At 43.7% G+C, this 20,050-nt stretch overlaps 4 protein-coding genes and 1 pseudogene across 5 annotated transcripts in view; 3 read left to right on the forward strand and 2 right to left on the reverse strand.

Annotated features, from left to right (window-relative positions):
• The window catches only part of LOC109480380 (WD repeat-containing protein 20-like), a 33,828-nt gene extending 30,016 nt beyond the window's left edge, over positions 1 to 3,812 (reverse strand). For both annotated transcript variants that reach the window (XM_019782576.1, XM_019782575.1), the window contains exon 1: positions 3,358 to 3,812. In XM_019782576.1, the coding sequence (XP_019638135.1) occupies positions 3,358 to 3,606 (249 nt within the window). In that variant the 5' untranslated portion in view covers positions 3,607 to 3,812. The remainder of the gene's footprint in view (positions 1 to 3,357) is intronic.
• Positions 3,813 to 3,949: 137 nt separating this feature from the next.
• Positions 3,950 to 10,248, forward strand: LOC109480381. Its single transcript, XM_019782577.1, has 7 exons — positions 3,950 to 4,020; positions 4,791 to 4,970; positions 5,386 to 5,550; positions 6,243 to 6,362; positions 7,667 to 7,871; positions 8,845 to 8,927; positions 9,551 to 10,248. Exons 2-7 carry the CDS (start codon positions 4,815 to 4,817, stop codon positions 9,737 to 9,739), a joined length of 918 nt encoding a protein of 305 aa, XP_019638136.1. The 5' UTR covers positions 3,950 to 4,020; positions 4,791 to 4,814; the 3' UTR covers positions 9,740 to 10,248.
• Positions 10,249 to 14,502: 4,254 nt separating this feature from the next.
• Positions 14,503 to 15,538, forward strand: LOC109480203 (annotated as a pseudogene).
• A 116-nt stretch (positions 15,539 to 15,654) lies between these two features.
• On the reverse strand, positions 15,655 to 19,219 carry LOC109480383 (heat shock 70 kDa protein 1B-like). Its single transcript, XM_019782579.1, has 2 exons — positions 18,795 to 19,219; positions 15,655 to 18,247 (listed from the first exon to the last, which is right to left on the reverse strand). Exons 1-2 carry the CDS (start codon positions 18,986 to 18,988, stop codon positions 16,525 to 16,527), a joined length of 1,917 nt encoding a protein of 638 aa, XP_019638138.1. The 5' UTR covers positions 18,989 to 19,219; the 3' UTR covers positions 15,655 to 16,524.
• Positions 19,220 to 19,277: 58 nt separating this feature from the next.
• LOC109480382 overlaps positions 19,278 to 20,050 on the forward strand; it is a 7,580-nt gene continuing 6,807 nt past the window's right edge. Inside the window, exon 1 of the mRNA XM_019782578.1 lies at positions 19,278 to 19,391. Within this exon, the coding sequence (XP_019638137.1) occupies positions 19,310 to 19,391 (82 nt within the window). The 5' untranslated portion in view covers positions 19,278 to 19,309. The remainder of the gene's footprint in view (positions 19,392 to 20,050) is intronic.

Consider the following 20,050-nt stretch of genomic DNA (forward strand, 5'->3'; position numbering starts at 1 on the left):
CGTGGCTCGCCTGCTACTTTTTCTTATCAGCCACCTACTCTAAAATTTTTTTGAGAAGGCTGCATGACCACATAATAGTAATACACCAAGACTTTTATCTTTGCCAGCGGTTGGTTCTGTCACAACCTGCTTAAAATTTAAAAAAAAAATCTATGACAACAAATTAGTTCAACAACCTGCACTATTTTCCTGGAAATGCTTACATACGCTAGCTAGCTGACTTCACATGACCACCTAATAGTAATACACCAAGACTTTTATCTTTGCCAGGGGTTGGTTCTGTCACAACCTGCTTAAAGTTTTTTTTTTAATCTACGACATCAAATTAGTTCAACAACCTGCACTATTTTCCTGGAAATGCTTAGTACATACGCTAGCTAGCTGACTTCACATGACCACATAATTGTAATACACCAAGACTTTTATCTTTGCCAGCGGTTGGTTCTGTCACAACCTGCTTAAAATTTTAAAAAAATCTATGACAACAAAATAGTTGAACAACCTGCACTATTTTCCTGGAAATGCTTTATATACGCTAGCTAACTGACTTCACATGACCACATAATAGTAATACACCAAGACTCTAAGAGTCTTGCAACAACCAGCTTAACGGTTGGACCTCCCAACTGCACCTTACCAGAGGTCAGAGAGAAGACAGGGGCTCCTCTTTACAGGTGACTTCACACCTGAGGTGGTGGGGCAAGAGATACGTGGATAGAATGACAAACTCCTTCAAGGGTCTATAACTAATTGTCTGGGTCCTTAGGGTTCACTTTGTCCCTAGTTTACTGCCAACAAAACCTGAAAGGCTCCAAGCATAATGTTGGCAATAAGAAACAGCACTTGAAGGTACTGTTACTACAACATTTACATGCTTAGACATGCACATGGCATACCTGTGAGTGTTACATAATCGGTTACTACAGATAAGGTACTGCCCGCTAAGTGTGATATTTTCACCACCACTGCAACATCACAAAGCGAATGTTCAACTTTGCCTGTGGCGGGTTCCTATCTCTGGTACTTATCTTGAAGACATGATAAGCGACTTCTTCTGAAAGTAACTTCTTGGTCATTGTTCCCAGCTTCCCTCGTACTTTAAGGAGAGGGATTATTGGCTTAAGAATGGAGTACGTCTTGGTTTTTTTTTTTTGTTGTAAGGATGCCAAGAACACACCTCTTTTGAGTGGCATTGAAATGGATACACCACAAGGGAAGAGAACGGGGGATGACAAAAAATGACATGGGAAACAAGAAATGCTTTTTAAAAAAGTTGGCCGAGGGGACAAGATGGTATATTTTTCATAAATTATATATTTGTATTCTTGGCATGTGGTGCTGACAAATTAAGTTGCACAACAACTTGTGTCACTTTGTCTTTGTCACTTCTTGTTTAATTTCATTTGGCCAGTCTTTACCTCCTGACATCTGCTCGGTTTTCATTCATAATCATATGATGGCATTGTGTCTCCAACACCCAGCCACGAAAGTTGTGACGAAACTATATAAACGTGTGATACTCAGCATAAAATTGGGGGGGGGGGGTTGAGACCTAGAGGAGGAAGCATGGAAGAAGACAATTAGCACTAGACCTAAAATCTTCAATTGAGAATCATCAAGTGTCGACCGCTATAAATTATGTTTCGCCCAGTTGTGTTGCCCAAACAACGTATATTGCTTCTAAACCACGGTAGCACAATTTTGCAGTAAAGATATCCCATTTTCCATTAGAAAATGTTAACTGAGAAGTTCCTTCCGTATCTTGTATCTGTTTTGGTCTGGACTTACAAGCTTAAGCCACACCTGAACCTAAACATCTAGACTTGAATCCGGACATGAAACCAAATGTGGGTTTAGGTACACACAGCACTACATTGGACAGAAGAGAGTGCAAAGCAGTGGTGAACTGTGTCATCTACAGATGAGAGAGCGCCAATGACAACGTTGATGATTCCGACCGGTCTTAACTGGTAAAAGCAATCCCGAAGGTTCAAAGTGGCATTTTTCGTTCCCCCGATGGAGTGGCTGTCTGTATCATTCTCACAGTACACAAGATGGTATCAACAGTGACTGATGTGGCCCGAGGCCATCCTGCCAGTAAACTGCTTTGAACTTACCATTCAATAGACTTCGGCTGCGATCGCCATCAGTCTCCATGATAGAGGAATAAAAATACAATACTTTGCGCTGTGCTTTTTATGACCTTTTCGCAAGTGTGTGCTTCAAGACACTATCCCTACAGAGATGGCCTATCATTGATTTTTTAAAATAACTATGGTGGCCATCATGACTTCAGAACACTCGATGCTACAGACAGATTTAAATATATCCTTAGATGCAACGACTCACACAAAGCAAAAGTAAGGTGAATATAAATATATATTATAAAAGATGGTTTTGTATTAGAAAAAATACTCAAAACTCATGATTAGCCCCATTCCATTGTAACACTGCATTCAAGACTTATGCTAGTCTGTATTGTTTTAGTAATTAGTGTATTCTATACCTCTTTTTTATACTACTAGTATGTTCAATAGTTGTTGCCATACATTGTACCATGTGCAATTGTCATGCAATAAAGTTATGCCTAAACTAATATATTAGCGAGACAATCTAGCCTTTTTTTTTTGCAGAAATCTCAAAATCAGCTCTATATCAGACAAGATAAAATAAATAAATTCATTTGGGATGGGAAGAGGTGGAAATAATGTTATATCACAAATGGTCTCAAATTAACTAAGTTATCTTGGTGACAGATCCAGAGTTATAACATCATAAGCTACATGCCATCTTCACCAGGAAGAAATTGCATTACAAGAACGTCCTCTAATCTCCTTGTGCAATCTTCCTTACTCCTCAGTGACTCATAAGATGCTGACAAGGTAAGTAACACACCTGTTTTGGGCAGGTAACACGACTGAAGACAACACCTTAAACACACACACACATGTATGTCGCTCCTGCAACAAAACGTCGTCTGAACTCTGATGCAGGGGGTTGGGTTTTATATGGATTACGTAGGACAGACTAATTCGACGTCGTGACCCGACGTTGTTGGCATCACGCCATGCCCGTCCCACCAGAGACCGGATCAAAACGAAAACCTGTTTGAAGCGTGTGTGTTGGTGTTTTTTTCTCTCCACGCCTTGTATGTATCATATCACTCGCACACGCCTACCAACAAGCACCACTAACCACCCCCATCTATCCATACAACCTGCTGACTTCACGTCGTCCTACGGTACAGAAACATCTCCACAGGAGCCATGAGAGAGATCCCCACACCCCCTCCTACCTACCACTACATCTTAAGACTAGTAAGACTATTTTCTCGAAGTCTTCTGTACGGTTGTTTACCTTGCGGACACCTTTATACGGGTAGAAGTAGAGCTCGCGGCCTACGTTGAAGCAGATCCGGTCGCCCGAGCCGTCCTTTTCCCCGCTCACGTTGATGAAAGACACCCTGACGGGATGGCAGCCCTGTGCGTTGTACGGTACCCTATTCGGCCGGGAGTATTCCGAGAGGGAGAGCAGCTTGTACGTGCCCTCTCTGGTGGTAAATTGTGTCTTGAGTTCGTTCTCTTTTCCTCCTCCCTCGGCCGCCATGTTGGATTTCTAGGAGTGAACTCTGCCAGGCCCCGGATGTTCCCCCTGCGCCTGCGTATTACAACCATATTACCCAGGATCCTCTGCAAAATTTCCCGCGAAACTTCGTCGCGGTTTTTGCGTATCTTGTTCGTCACCTTCACATTTTCCAAGGTCACGTCAAGGAACGGGCGATCCTTGGAAGATGTGAGGTTGATGCTTGACGTGAAGGTATGAAGAGGTGCACAGACTAACACGTTAGGGCGTAAGAACGGGTGAACAAGCTGGGCCACGCCCTCTACCACCGCCCCCCTTCCCTCTCTCTGTTTTTCTGTTTCGTAACGTAATACTTTCAATCTCTTCCTTGCCACACACAGGCAAAAATTAATAATAGTCAGTAATCGGGAATTCTGCAGAAGTATCGTGGCAAATGGGGTACTTTGTGTTCTTGAGTGTTTTTCTTTCACTATCAACATTATGATTTGAATTATTGTTATGATTATTGTTATCAATATGATCAATAATTTGTGATGATTTGAATTACTGTTTCCGTAAATAATTTCATCAGGTTGATAAACGAATGAATAGCTTCGATCACAACCATTTATTTTGACGAGCCAAAAATACATTGTTATGATTTGAATTATTGTTTATTGTTATGATCAATGATTTGTTATGATTTGAATTATTGTGTAATGGATGGTTCCATGTATGTTTGTTGTTTTGATATATAAATAAAAAAAAAATAATCAGTAATCGTCCATAATTTTGTAACTCCATCCATGTTCAATCATACTTTTACGGCTATTATTGGCATGGAGACTGGATTAAGTCCAGAGCGATTAGTTGATGTGTTGTAATGTTGGATATTATTTTTACACAAAGGTTTTGTTTATTTTTTAACATCCTTGATCACACGTTTTCTATTTGATTCACACCTGTTATTATTTACTAACAATGATACCTCAAATAAATTCCTGAGTGCCGAAGGGCAAAAATGCCGAAGGGCAAAAAAGCAGATTTTTTCAAAGTGATTGTCCAGGGAAGGAGCTGTTGGATTACATTATGTAGCAAGTGGCAGGATAGAGTTGGAGGGGCTGGTCACCATATGTAAATGTGTTTAGAAAGAATAAACAGAGCAGAAGTTAAATAGACTTTAAATTGTATATTTGTTTTGCAAATGTTACTTTTTTTCTTATTCATAGGGACAGAGCGAAAAATGTCTAGATATGGAGATCCATGTCAAACAGAGGACAGAGGAGTGGTATGAGGTGAGGCAAGAAGTCGTCCTGACTGCCTCACGCTTTGGAGAAGCCCTCGGAGTGGGAAAAGGACGGCCGTATGACTTCTTTCTGTCCCTTGTGTCAGATGATCCTTTGTATAAGGTAGAGGAAACATCGTCTGTTTTAAATTTTCTCCATTTCTTCTTCTTTCTCTTTTTCCATACTAAACAAATTAAGTCAGCGGCCTGCACCAGGTGGCTGTCACCATGGTAACTGGTGCTGTAGAAGACACCCTGCATTACATTATGTAGCAATTGGCAGGACAGAGTTGGAGTGCCTTGTCACCATATGTGTGAATGTGAAAGTAATAATGAAGAGAACAGTAGTTTGTTGTGCTAGTTCATTTGAAGGTAAACATTATGTAAGTTCTTTGCAAATGTTACCTTTTTACGAAATGAATAACATTAATAGTATGAATAATGTTTTCTGAAGATTCTTGTCTTTTTTATGACTTTTGGAGTTGCCCCATAGGATATAAAAGCTGTTTCAATTCTGTGTTGCTATTATTTATGTACAGGGAGAAAATGGCAACAGCTTTACCCAGCATGGTATAGACATGGAGCACATCATAGATGAGATGTACGGACTGCTGACTGGCCACCGTACGGAGGAGGCAGGGTTCTGGGTACCGGATCCAACCAGTATACTATACGGACTGTGTGGAGCATCGCCTGATGGCAAGGTAAGGTTACTCCTTCAAAGCAAATCTTCTTCATAGATTCATGATTGTAGTAATACAGTCAAACCTGTGTCAAGAAGGCCACCCAGGGGACTGAGATAGAGCAGTCTTCTAGATCTTGTACAGGTTACTTAATACTTGCGCCTATGGAAAAAAAATTGGGGACTGTACAAGCCAGTGATCTGACAAAAATTTTGTCCAATCTATGATCTTTGAATGACAAACTTGGCATGTAAAGATATTGGAAGAAATGTCATTAAACTAAGCTTGGACTACCAGCAAAATTTGATCCTAAAAATGCAGGAAACAGAGGTTCAGAGGGTCAAGATTTCAACATTTTCCTGGGGGAGCATGCACCCAGACCCTAGCTCTTACGACTGTGCCTTTGGTGCTCGACATGATGTTGTGTCAAAACTCGCCCTGGCAGGGCATGTTGTTGGTAGTAACAAACCAGCTGGTAGACTAATACAGTGGCTTCCCACTGGGAGCCGTAGAGTGGGACAGCCTTGTTCTATACTTTTGTCAATGTTAGAGAGAGACACTGGTCTCGCAGGGACTGCTCTAGTGTCTGCCATGAGGGGTAGAGCATACTACAGTAACTTAATCAAGTGTACCTCACCGGATTAAAATGATGATGATAACTGTTAATTGTGGTGTGTGTCAATGTCAATGTTATTTTTGCTTCCTACCCTTAGGTGTTTTTTGGTTCGGAGACCCAGCCAGCAGGTCTAGTTGAATATAAGGCACCTGTCAACTACCTGTACAGCAAGCAGAAGCACCCGCCACATGGCATTCCTCGCAGCTACATGGCACAGGTGCTGTACATAGTACATGTACCCTCCGAGCAGAGGTTTGGGTTTTGGATAAATTTGGGCGTATTTAGTTTTTTTTTTATTGCCAATTTGGGATTTCTTTTTTGCACTGGAATTTTTTTTATGCCTACCCAACCTCTGCCGGCAGTTGCAAGCATCAATGCGCTATAAACTTAATCATATCAATGCATTACAGTTGTTCTACAAGTAGGTGCGAACTGCGAAGTGTGCCTTCTGCAGCCACAGGATAGGATGAATCCCTCCCCCTTGGCGTGAATTTCTGGTCTAATCATTGGCGGCTTAATAAAAGAAATGAAAAATACCAGTGCAAAAAAGAAAGCCCAATAAGAATGCCTAAAATAGGCCAAAAATAAACCAAAACCCAAACCTCTGCTTGGAGAGTAGTGCTGAAGGACAAATTGCAACACCATTCTGTAACAAGCTGGATTGTACCTGGGCATATTCTGACCAGGGGTAGATTCTGGCAAGGGGTGTATTCTAGCCTGTGACAATGGTATTTCTACCAAAGAGAACTAGTGTAGATAATGTCCAAACCTGTTTGAGAGTCTCATTCGTGGTCTTGTGGTCAGAGATGTTGAGTCAGAATCTGAAGGTTCTGGGTTTGAATCCCTGGCAGTCCCCACCGTCGTGTCCTTGGGAAAGGCACTTTACATCTATTTCCTCACTTGAATCGGGTGAAAATGAGTACCTAGCTGTCATCTCGGATGGGACATAAGGCCAGAGGTCCCATGTTTGAAGGGAGCCACACCTCCAGCACATAAAAGCACCACAGTTATTGAAAAGAGTAGGGGCCCTTCCCAGTGTGACTTGTTCAAATCTTACAGTCTGGTCTCAGGGTTGACATCTTAAAAAGTTGATAGTCACCTGTTATGTCAAACCCTTCACAAATGTGGTAAATAAACAAGTATATAAATAAAAAAACTAGAAGGGTAACATTTGCAAAGCAAATGCACAATGTTTACCTTTGCATATGGTCTGCTCTGTTAATTTTTACTCAAACACATTCACATATATGGAGTCTAAATCCCTCCTACTATAAAATTGCAACATTCTATAACCCAACTCCAGTTACCTTGGTGAGTGACAGTCTGGTTCAGGTTATTGACCAGGTCAGAGGTCAGTGTTTGGAACAGAAGAAGAAGAAACACTGGTTCAGGTCATTGACCAGGTCAGAGGACAGTGTTTGGAACGTTAACAGAAGAAGAAGAAACAGAGCAAATATATGTTTTCCTCCGGTAAACATAAAAAGATTATAAACATCCCTCTCTTTGTGTCCCGGATTTTAGATACAAGGCCAGATGGCATTCTCCGGTCTTCCCTGGTGTGACTTCATGGCAGTTTGCACCGCTACAAGAGAAGTCATGCTGCGGAGGGTTTACTTCCACCACAAGTACTGGAACTTTCTGGCCAACCGACTCAGACAGTTCTGTCTGGCAGTTAAGGAGGCACGACGGAGAAAAGAGAGAGGGCTGCCCTTCGACAAAGTACCAGGTCAGACCTCGATAGCACGTTGGCATTCTGAATATATATACTGGGCCTTTGCAACATCCAGAATGTATTGTACTTAGCAGTTATGTTCAGTTACTGTAAATCATATTGTATTCGCAGCACTTTTATGTTCGCAGTTTTCTCGGTCACTTGTATACTGCAAATTTATCATTACTGCCAACAAATAATTTGCCGACTTTCTTTCTTTTGCACCTGCCGCCACCGCAAACATTTAGTTTGGCAACAAGTCCATTTTTCTACCGTGAATATAAAGTGATTTACAGTATTCGAGGATGAGGTGTCGTCTTAATTTGTCAAATTTTGTGTCGGAAAATATGTGTTGTGCAATTTGAATCAAATTGTGATGCAACGTTGACCAAACATCCAACAGAAACTGTGGTATCATGTGGGTGCAGTACATTCTGCTTATATCCTTCTTACTGTTCCAAATCACCAAGATTTCTATGCCCATTACCTATATATCATTTACTACCATTGACTATCGTATGTCCTGATCATTGCTTTGGCAGTGCTTGTAATTTGTAAAAACTTGTCTGCTGCTGCAGTACTTGAAAATTACACTAGAGGGCACAACAAGGCTGTCAGGAGGGACAGGTCATGAGATATATGAATACATGTTTGAGCAAGCAGATTTTTTACCTTCCTGGTTTGAGTCAGAATAAGAGCAGTAGTTTGTTGGGCTAGACCAAGTGAAGACAAACATTATGTATTTTGCATATCAATCAATAGTTCGTGCTTATAAATCTGCATTTCTCCTGTAGTCTCCTACATGTAGTGTCACAGACGAAAGATAGTGAATGCTACCTGAAACATCTAACCGTTTCCTAAATCATATCCAGTTGCTTGAGTAACTGTTTTTTGGCGTATTATGTATTTTGCTTTGCAAATCTTAGCTTTTTTTAGTTTTATAAACCAGTAGGTTATGATCTGTACTCTTCCTCTGTACTCCTGCCAGGTGTACCTGTACTCAGACAGCTGCAGATGTCCAAGAACCTGTTCCCTGGAGAAGCTGACATTGTTGTGGAGGACTTGTTAAAGGTACAGGTGGTGTGAGATTTAACTAAGGTACCTGTTTGACACCAAATCTGTATTGGTTATGGGGTTAGGCAGCAGGGAGAAGGAAAAAGGCCAAGCTGACTGGAGTAAAGATTTGGCATCATATATTAACACCCAACTTCATCTGTGCTTGTGCTTCTTTGTACTCACACACACATACAAAGTCTGCAAACAAATGTATATGTAGTTGAATAATCAGCATTTAACTTGTTTCAACTTTGATTATGGGCCCCCTATCTGTTTTCTATGGCACTGCAGCAGAACTTTCAGTTTTGATGTAGTGGCACAGAGGAAAAACACATCATTTTTGCTCCATGTTTTTTCTTCCGCTTCCTCTACAATATTTCTGTTCTAAACAAAGGCTGTCACCATGGTAACTGATGCTGTAGCAGACACTTTGTGGTGTTGGATTACATTATGTAGCAAGTGGCAGGATAGAGATAGAGGGGCTGGTCACCATATGTATGAATGAGTTTAAGTACAAATAAACAAAGCAGTAGTTAGTTGGGCTAGACCATGTGAAGGTAAACTTGTATTTGCTTTGATGTACCATCTCTAATTCAGAAATGCAGTACTAGTATTAAAGATGGCCCTTATCCTTCTAGGTGAATGAGAGAGGACAGTACAAGTCCACTGCTGGTTGGTGGATGGACTACGACTTCCTGATGGGAATAACCCCCGAACCCTCTCCGGTGTTCCCGCCACACCTCTCCGCCATCTTGTCCAGAATTGACGCAGAAATCGACCAAAAGAATAGCCAGAAAAATAAAACGCTAACTATAGAAGGATCGTGACAAATGGTAGAATATTTTTAATCGAAAAGAATTTCCATCATAAAGAATGTGTTGGATGTTTAGATTTCATGTACAACATACACCTAGCTCGATACATAACTCTGATAAATATTTTTATTTCAATGTCCTATATGATGACTTGCAGTGTGTTACTGTATAACTGTCAGTATTTTTTAAACGTTTTACATCTAGTAGGTAGTAGTAGTAGTAGAGAGGCGACCAAAATACCAATGCAATATCGTTAGGGTTAAGTACTTTTGACACTCCATTCTAGCATACATTTATGTTGCAATTACAAATATAAGATGTAACGTTACAAGAAGTTTGTTAGAAGAAGAACATAAACTTATTGTGTTGACATATGTCAGTCGTAAATACATGTACTCCACGTTCCATTTTGAAACTTCCTGTCTCTTAAAAAGATACTCAGGAAATGATAGTAATTAACATTTGCATATATCTATTTTTGCACCGGTTTGAAAGAAGTTCAATAAAAAGCAAGGAACAAGTGTGTGGTTTCAGATTCTTGGGTGTTCATTTGTTCTGATTTTAACTTAATATTTATTTCTGTTTGATAACAATTTACCTTTCCATTAATAGATACCACGCAAATATGGAACTTCCCATGCTGATGTCTTCAAAGTCATATCAGGAAATTACACAGGTTTGTCATAGTCATACAGTAACCAACCTCTGAGTGGAAGCCAATTTCCGCAACTGACGATTACTTTAGTACATATACAGATATCTTCTCACCTCTTGTAGATCACGGTTAGGTTTTGAGGAGAACTGGAGATGACCTTATAGTTCTGAAATGCACGTCCACCGGTTGTCTAACGCAAAAGTACCGAAGTAACGGGTTCCTTTGAAGTTTCTCAACACTAGGTGTGCAGAGGTGGGGCGGCTTCCTTCCTGGAGACTTTCTTTGGGCAATGGGCAATCTCCAAGCAGTTCCTATGGTGGCAAAAGACAGTATCAAATTGTCCAGGTAGGATCCATTGGCCAGAGAGGGTCCAACACGTCATCCGACTGTCTAGTGTCTTTTGCCACCCTATAGGATCTGCTTAGTCTCCACCAGACTTCTTTTACAGGCTGAATAAATCGTAGAAATCGGCCTAAAAAGGGCGAGAGAAGGTAGCTGGCCATCGACGATCATTGCAGGCCAATTTGATAGTCGATGGCCAATTAATACCCTTTTTAGGCCGATTTCTACGATTTGTTCACCCTGCAAAAGAAGTCTGGTAGAGACTAGGATCTGCTGGGAGGTTAGCCATGGGTGACACTAGCTTTCACGCACCCACTGTTTATCGGCACTTCGCGGATCGTCTGCTGATAAACTGCACTTGCCCCCGTCTGCGAACACGCGATAAGGACAAGGCGTAATTTAAAAGGTGTGAAATGCCTAATGTAAATGCTACTCCCGGGAGGCGAGAAAACGAAGAGTGTATGCGGGAAAATCAACAACGATTTGCCGGGTGAATGCTCACAAATTCTGAGTGATTTCGACCTGAACTTACGATCTGTTGTGTGGATTTACAGCACGGCAAGGACATTCTGCTTCTTGGGCACAGACAGCCAGCAAGTTCTGTCGTCAGTGGAAATCTGGGCGTAGCCGTTGGAATTTGAAAATCTGGTAGGTACGGCTCTTTGTACAACGATCAGTGTACAACGATATTCTCTTTAGTTAGTAGTAGACTAAGTAAGTAGCAGATGTCAGTGCTCATGAGTATATAATAGCCGTCTCTGTTTACTCTCCAAGCAGAGGTTGTGGAGAATGATCGTTACCTTTTTATATATGGCCGTTTTTTGCCACCGAGAGGGATCTGCTTGGAGATTAGTCTCTGTTAAGACTCAGACTGGCAAGGAGGTTTTCTTAATCAGAGGGATGGCCTCTCCTTGTTTCAGCAGGTATGTTTTCATTTTGGCACGTCTTTCAACTGAATTTAAGACTTGCACCTTACAATATAACGTTACGAGTCCGCTGAAGCATGTACGTGCATAGGCAAGCAAAACAAGTAAAAAGACGTCCCGTCAAAAGAACTCGTTGAGGACATCTTGTTCGCTTGTGTGTCTAGCTGAAAAAACAGCATAAATAGACTAAATTCGAATAGCATTTGCCGAAATAGAATGCCAGAGTAAAATTTCCAGGTAGAGCCTGGTAGAGTCCATGGTCACACTCGTCAATATAATTTTGTCCTTGCCCGTGACAAACCTTGCTCGTACCAAGGAGCTTTCATTAAAGGAATAGAAATTAGACATTTATTTACATTCTTATATGTTCATATGTATGTAATGTATATGTTTATGTTCATGTTCTGTACCCATGCGACCTGTACTTTAGTTCTGTAGAACACAAATGTACAACAAAGGTCTTCATTCATTATCATTTATTTAAAAAAAAACTCCTTGCTCGTACCAAGGAGTTTATTCCTTGCTCGTACTGCTCATGTGTTACCCATACCAGCGGAGGGGCAAGGGGGTTGGCCTCCTTGCATGGAGGTACATTGTATATTCTTGAATTTATCCCTCCATGCCCATATCAAGAAGATTGTAAACTTTCTATCATATGCACCATTTTTCTGCCGCTACGTACTCCCCATGCGACAGAAAATTTATGATAGAGAAGTTGGAGAGTAACTCATATTGCTGGCAAGTAGAGCGAAAATTGTGAAAAGATAACAAAAAATATGATTTGCTCTGGTTTTCTTTATGCATGAACTGAGTTCGGTAGCCGTTTGCATGTCACGTACTATATTTACATTCATTTATAACGCCTTGGCGTTATGTTTACAAGGTCGTGTTGCCAGCTAACACACAGTTGTCATGCATACAGGCCGTTTGAACATGCAAAACAGTTACAACTCCATTTCATGCACACATCCTCCCATGGCAGGGTCAGCGGCTCCGAGTTCCTTCTCCTCGGAGCCGCTGACCCTGCCATGGGAGGATGACATGTCACCAAAACAGGGCTAATAGATACTCAAAGCACTTAAGCAGATATAACTAGGTAAAGATGCTGTCAAACCAGTGTCCGTACGGGGGTATTCTCCAAGCAGATATTTGGGTGGCTACAAATCAGTATCAAATTCGCAAAACTATCTTGCCCCTTGAGATCTGTTTTGAGATTAGGCTATTGCAATTGTGTGAAGACAAAAGATAGTTAAAGACGGCACTTGCAATTGTCTCAATCCAAGGGGACCAACTATCAAAAATGGATACTTTTCAGATTAGGTTGGCAGACTAGGAGGGTTTTCAACCAGCAGTAGGTACGTTTTATGCTTTGTTTTATTCAAAGACGCTGTATGATAGAGAGATACCAAAGTTGCATATCATAATGGATATTATCGTAAACATGTTACATGCACACATATACTAGTACTTGAATTGATTATATACTTTCTTCATGTCATTTTCCAAATGCTATTAAAGTCACATTTCCAAACCAGAGCCGGCCCGGGCAGTTTGCATGAGAGGAAAAGAAACAATTTATATCAACAATATTATACACAAACATTGCTCGTTATTAATTTGGTTTGTAACTTTTTTGTGTGTGTTTTGTTGTCTTTTAATTTACCCCATACTTCAAGTTCCCGCAAGCATCCCGGCCGGGCCCCGGTTTGAAAATGTGACCTCAGTCTACGTTGGCATCGGATCAAAACAAGAGCTATATGTACTTTATTTTGTCCCTATATATTTGTCTACGACAAGATAGCAGCCACAGTGGCCACAGGCAATATTTAAAGTGTCAATAATTTAGGCAATGGTATGACGCTTCCGGCGGGCCGTTCATCTAGTTTACCTAGCCTGGTATCCCGTCTTTTTACGTGATTGGGGGCCGGGCTGTTGGGGTGTTCAGGCAGGCTGTGTCTTCGGGGACAAACTAGCTTCCCTCCGTCCAGTACAACAGGCCGACCTGTTACGCTGATACAGATGGCAATTGCTTGGGGATTTGATTTGCCCCAACACGTGGTAGAGCTAGTCAATCTCTCGTGAAATACCCACCGGGAAACCTTAGCTGAGGCGGGCGGGGAAGAGCTCCTGGAGCCCCGAGGAAAAATTGGTCCTACCACGTAAGACTGGATACGAGGCTTACTAGTTACCAGCCTGTCCCTCTCCCGGGGCTGTAGTCTGCTTTTCTCGGCCACTGTAACAACTACAACCGCTCGACCAGCTTGGCCCGTCCCGGTGATTCTACCAGCTGCCTAGGACATTTTCATGCTTTATCAAGATCATGATATTGGTTTATAATGACCACAATTCGCCATGACGTGTTGTTAACAGATCTCCCAGCCATGGATCCTGAGAACGTGTCTTCTTGGAACTCGTCCGATGTTGACTGCCCCGACCAGTCTCGTCCTCTCAGGTTCTATGTGTACACAGTAGTTGAGGTGAGTTTATACATGTAATGTCTACATAATGCAACGTTACCACTAGCATTCTAAGGACCCCGTCTTACAACGTACTGCACATATTTACATTTCTCGTCATTTTATCATAACTTTGTCTTCGGGATCAAGTAACACACGATAGTACTGTACTATTTCGAGGTCACTAGACAGTGTGTCGATACTATCTGATGTATGTAGCGAAGGCTTATAACCTGGATACTAGACTGCTTTTTCAGGGCCACCCTTCAGTTTTATAGACCAAAGATGCCATGGTGACATTGGTTAGCAACTGAGAACAGGGTCTAACTAAGGACACTCTGATAGAACGTCCTTGGTCTGAGTCTTCTCTTTTCTTAATCATTATCATATTTCTATATGCTTGTGTTAACGTTTACATATGTCCATATGTCTGTTCAGGTGGTGATAGCGTTTCTGTCCATATTCGGGAACACCCTGGTGTGCGTGGCCGTCCTGCGGGGCCGGCGACTCCGCACGCCGAGCAACCTGCTGGTCGTGTCCCTGGCCGTCGCCGACATCTTCGTGGGACTCTTCGCCATTCCCTTCGCCATCGCCACGAGCATCGGTCTACCGCTTCACCCCCACGCGTGCCGCTTCACCCTCTCCTTCATCATTATCACTACGCAGACTTCCATATTTGGCATGCTGGCCATCGCCGTGGACAGGTACCTGGCGGTCGGGCTGCACCTGTCCTACTCCCGCCTGGTCACCACACGCCGCACCTGCCTCACCATCGCCGGCACCTGGGCAGCTGCAGCCGTCATCGGGCTCGTCCCCATGGTGTGGCATCGTTCCCAGGACTCCTTCACCTGCTGCTACTTCGAAGACGTCATCAACATGTCCTACATGGTCTACTTCAACTTCTTCGGGACCGTCCTTCCACCACTAGTCCTTGCGGCAGCCATATACACCCGAGTGTTTCTCATAGCCCGGTCGCAACTGAAGAAGATATCTAAACTAAACATCGGTCTAAGCAATAGGGATCGTAGGAGGGCACAAATACAGAGAGAAGTTCGGGTGGCGGTGTCCCTGGCCATGGTCGTCGGAGCTTTCGCCGCCTCCTGGCTGCCTCTTCACATCATCAATTGCGTCAACTTTTTCACGACGACGCTGAGAGTTCCTCACCAACTCGTCCTGAGCGCCATAGTTCTGTCCCACGCCAACTCTGCCGTAAACCCAGTGATATACACGTGGAGGTTAGAAGAGTTCCGTAACGCATTCAAGGCCATTCTGACGGCTTGGTGTCGGCAAACGTTCGGTCCTCGCGAAGAAGGGAATGTGAGACCTGCCCGCAGCTACACCCAACTCAACATGGTACAGATTCAAAAGTAATTATAATCATGTTTACCGAAGGAAAACATATCGTTTTTGCTCAGTTTCTTCTTATTCCTCTCCAGTGACCTCTGACCTTGCCAATGGCCTGATTTGTTGACGTCTGTCACCATGGTAACTGGTGTTGGGTTACATAATGTTGCAATTTTATAGTAGGAGGGATTTAGACTCCTGTCACCATATATGTGAATGTGTTTGAGTAAGAATGAACAGAGCAGACCGTATGTATTTTCAGATTTTGAATAAAATAGAATTATGGCAATATGTATGCGCCAGTCTGTCGGAGTACTAGTTGCATAACCTTTTTTTTGAATGGGGATGGCAGGCCTCATTAAAATGTTCATTTCTATCCTTTTTTTGTTACTAGTACATATAATTATGTAATAAGTTAGGAATTGCGTATGTGTATTGGTACCTATAATTTGCAATCTGTATCGTAATCAGAACCTGGTATTGTTCTTTGAATGTCTGGAGAACACACAATAATCTCAATTTGCAGTGACGTTTGAATCTTTATTTGTACTAGTAAACCTAAAACAGGTACCTAATGCCTATGCAGAGTCCTATGTATTGCTATATATACATACCAACAGTATTTTCGAAATATGTATCTACACTGTTCACAATTAAGCAAACGATTTGTTGGACAAGTCAATGCCGAATGTCTATGTCGAACTATATATATATATATGATGTTATGAAGGCTCCATGTGCATTTACATTTTCCAAGCTCTACATACATCTTTTCATTCACTTTGAATAAATTGATCAAGCTGTACGTTGAGGGTATTTTATTCTGCAAGTATTCAAAGGTTATACCATCAACTCAGATCGCATCATATTGACTTGGAGCTTCAAATTCGTTTCACAGCGAAAGTTTGCATTATAAAAGTATGAACGCTACTGCAACATTAAACTTTCTATAATTATCATTCGTAACAAATATACATGTACGTGCACGAAACGAGCGCTGACTCATTTAGCCTAGTGTCTCTAATGCACGTAATTACTTTATACTTTATACACTTTAGTCCACACAGTTTGTTTTCAGTCCACCTCGTTGATAGTAGGTCCCTGTGTCCCGGCTCCGTCCTGTTGTCCCCCGGCGGCGGCGCTGTGCAGTTTGGTCATGATGGGAGCACACACCTTCTCCAGTTCCTTCTGCTGCTCCTCGAACTCCTCTTTCTCCGCCAGCGTGTTCATGTCCAGCCACTTCATCACCTCCTCACACTTGTTCAGCACGGCGTCCCTGTCGGCCTGGGACAGCTTACCGGACACGTCAGGGTTGTTGACGGTGGAGCGGAGGCCGAAGAGGTAACTCTCCAGCCCGTTCCGTGCGTCTGCCCGCTGCCGTGCCGCCGCGTCCTGCTCTTTGTGCTTCTCCGCGTCAGCCACCATCCGCTCGATGTCTTCTTTCGACAGCCGCCCCTTCTCGTTGGTGATGGTGATTTTGTTGCTGCGCCCCGTGCTCTTCTCCACGGCGGAGACCTGGAGGATTCCGTTGGCGTCGATGTCGAAGGACACGTCGATCTGCGGCACGCCGCGAGGGGCCGGCGGGAAACCGCTCAGTTCGAACAGGCCCAGTCTGTTGTTGTCCCTGGTCATGGCGCGCTCGCCCTCGTACACCTGGATGGTGACGCCTGGCTGGTTGTCGCTGTACGTGGTGAAGGTCTGGCCCGTTTTGTAGGGGATGCGCGTGTTCCGTTCCACCAGCTTCGTCATGACGCCGCCCGCCGTCTCAATACCCAGCGAGAGAGGCGCGACGTCCACCAGAAGGACGTCCTTGATCCCGTCGTCCTCCACGCCGGACAGGATGGCTGCCTGCACGGCGGCTCCGTACGCCACGGCCTCGTCAGGGTTGATGGACTTGTTCAGCTCCTTGCCGTTGAAGAAACCTTGGAGGAGCTTCTGGATCTTGGGAATGCGGGTGGAGCCTCCGACTAAGACGACCTCGTGGATCTTGGACTTGTCCATCTTGGCGTCGCGGAGGGCCTTCTCCACGGGCTCCAGAGTGCCACGGAACAGGTCAGCACACAGCTCCTCAAACCTGGCCCGGGACAGTTTGGAGTTGAAGTCGATCCCTTCGTGCAGAGAGTCGATCTCGATGACTGCCTCTGTGCTGGACGACAGCGTCCTCTTGGCCCGCTCGCACGCCGTTCTCAGCCGGCGGATGGCCCGCGGGTTGGACCGCAAGTCCTTCTTGTACTTGCGCTTGAACTCGTCGACGAAGTGGTTGACGACTCTGTTGTCGAAGTCTTCCCCTCCCAGGTGGGTGTCGCCGGCCGTGGCGCGCACCTCGAACAGCTGCCCCTCGTCGATGGTCAGGATGGACACGTCGAACGTCCCGCCGCCCAGGTCGTAGATCAGGACGTTCTTCTCCCCGCTCAGGTTCTTGTCCAGCCCATAAGCCAGCGCGGCTGCCGTCGGTTCGTTGATGATCCTCAGCACGTTCAGCCCGGCGATCAAGCCGGCGTCTTTGGTAGCCTGGCGCTGCGAGTCGTTAAAGTAAGCGGGGACGGTGATGACGGCGTCTCGGACGGGCTGGCCCAGGTAAGCCTCCGCCGTCTCCTTCATCTTAGTCAGCACCATGGAGCTGACCTCCTCCGGCTGGAGCGTCTTGACTTCTCCCTGGTACTCCACCTCCAGCGCAGGTTTGTCGTTCCTGCTGACGACCTTGAAGGGCCAGTGCTTCATGTCCCCCTGCACGGTCGGGTCGTCGAACCGCCGCCCGATCAGCCGCTTGGCGTCGAAGATGGTGTTCTTGGGATTCCTACAGGCAAAATATGAAAATAAAAGGGGTTAGCTATCATAGAGCAACAAGGATTTGTTAACTCCTGCAAAAATCCGCGCCCATCTATAGCTTTAGTAGAGCCTCGGTACTTAACTGTGTCTACATACACAGTTCCGACCGTGACATCGTCACCGCTACTGCGTAACTAGAAATTATAACACTCAGGTTCGAATCAGGAACACAATGACAACCAAATCAACCAGAAAGAAAAGCTTAATAGCAGTTTAGACCACCAACTGGAGAAAAATTAGCCCCCACCAGGTCTTTCTACGTAGCATTTGGCAAAAAGGAGAGTAAATTTGACCAGGGGAGTCAGGTCGCGGAAGGTTCATGCTTTCCCGGCTATGCCTATATCCTATATAACTACGCGGCCAGTCAAACCACTAGGCGGCCAAACTCCCCTGGCAAATATTCTCCCTCTATATAGCAAGTGTAGGTAGTCTGGTAGAGACTAATGAAAAATATCCAAGACAAGATATTTAACTTCGGCGCTTAGCTTATAATCCAAGGCCTTAAAATAACCTACCTAGCGACTTGTTGTTTGGCGCCATCTCCGATGAGTCTCTCGCTGTCGGTGAACGCCACGTAGCTGGGGGTTGTCCTGTTCCCCTGGTCGTTAGCGATGATCTCCGCCTTCCCCTGCTGGAACACTCCGACACACGAGTAGGTGGTGCCGAGGTCGATCCCGATAGCCGGTCCGCGTGCTTGTTTGCCTGGCATGTTGTCAGTATAAACGTTACAGTCGCTCTGGTTCTTTTCTCAGTCTGGATAACTTTCCTTCGCTTCTCTGGAAACTGAATGACCAGAGTTTACTTCTGCGGCGCTTATAAACCACTCGGAAGAATCTTCTCCCAAGATCTACAATTTTTTCCCGAACATTCAGGAACAATCTAGGCTTCTACAACATCCAGGATAACACGAGAACTTGCGCACACCTTCCAGAGCTTTCTGGAACCGTCCACACTACAGTGACGTCACGCCGTGTCGTAAATATACCTGCCGCAAAATGGGCTGGTCCTTGGGAGAATGTAAACATTCAAGATGGCGGAAAGTTTCTTCTGGAACGATGTAGAAAGTCTTCAGTGTCCTCCGATTTCAAGATGTCCCTTCTCCGGCGACAAAGGTTAACGTTCTTTATGATTTTTAATATCATGTGCACGATTGGGTGTTATGTGATAATATCTAGCCATTCATATGTAGCACTATGAGCGTGTAAAAAGTCGAGAGGGGGAGGGGGTGTTTTCAAACAGTGTCGTGCAGACATCTGCAGAAATCGTACCAAGAATAATTTCTGTGATATCATATGCACCGGATTTAAATATTGCGTTGTACTTAGTCTATACTATGTGTGGCAATCTGGATAGAGCTTTGCTTCAGCTTTAGGTTTAGGCCATGTTGATTTGATTATATGCCTGATTATATGGATGACATCCTCTGGGAACGCTAAAACTCAGATTCATTATGAAATCTAACGTTAGGTGGTCATGAAGGTTGAACAAATGACTGAACACACTGAGTAATATCGTTATTGGCATTAATACTCATATTAATATTTTCATGTTCGTTCCTTCACATTTTCTTCTTGTCCTTTGGAATGTTCCAGTATTTTTCCAATATTTGTTTTTAATTTATGGCATATATTTGTTTCACTAAAAGTTCAAAATCTTTGTTTTGATTATAAACCAGCCTGGTATGTTGACTTCAAGGCTCATATTGTAACATTTCTGGCTACCATGGGGTGCCTTGGCCTGTTTTTTTTATTTCACCCAGTTGCTTTATATA

This window comes from Branchiostoma belcheri, unplaced genomic scaffold (assembly GCF_001625305.1).
Source record: "Branchiostoma belcheri isolate BF01 breed outbred unplaced genomic scaffold, Haploidv18h27 scaffold50, whole genome shotgun sequence".
NCBI lineage: Eukaryota > Metazoa > Chordata > Leptocardii > Amphioxiformes > Branchiostomatidae > Branchiostoma > Branchiostoma belcheri.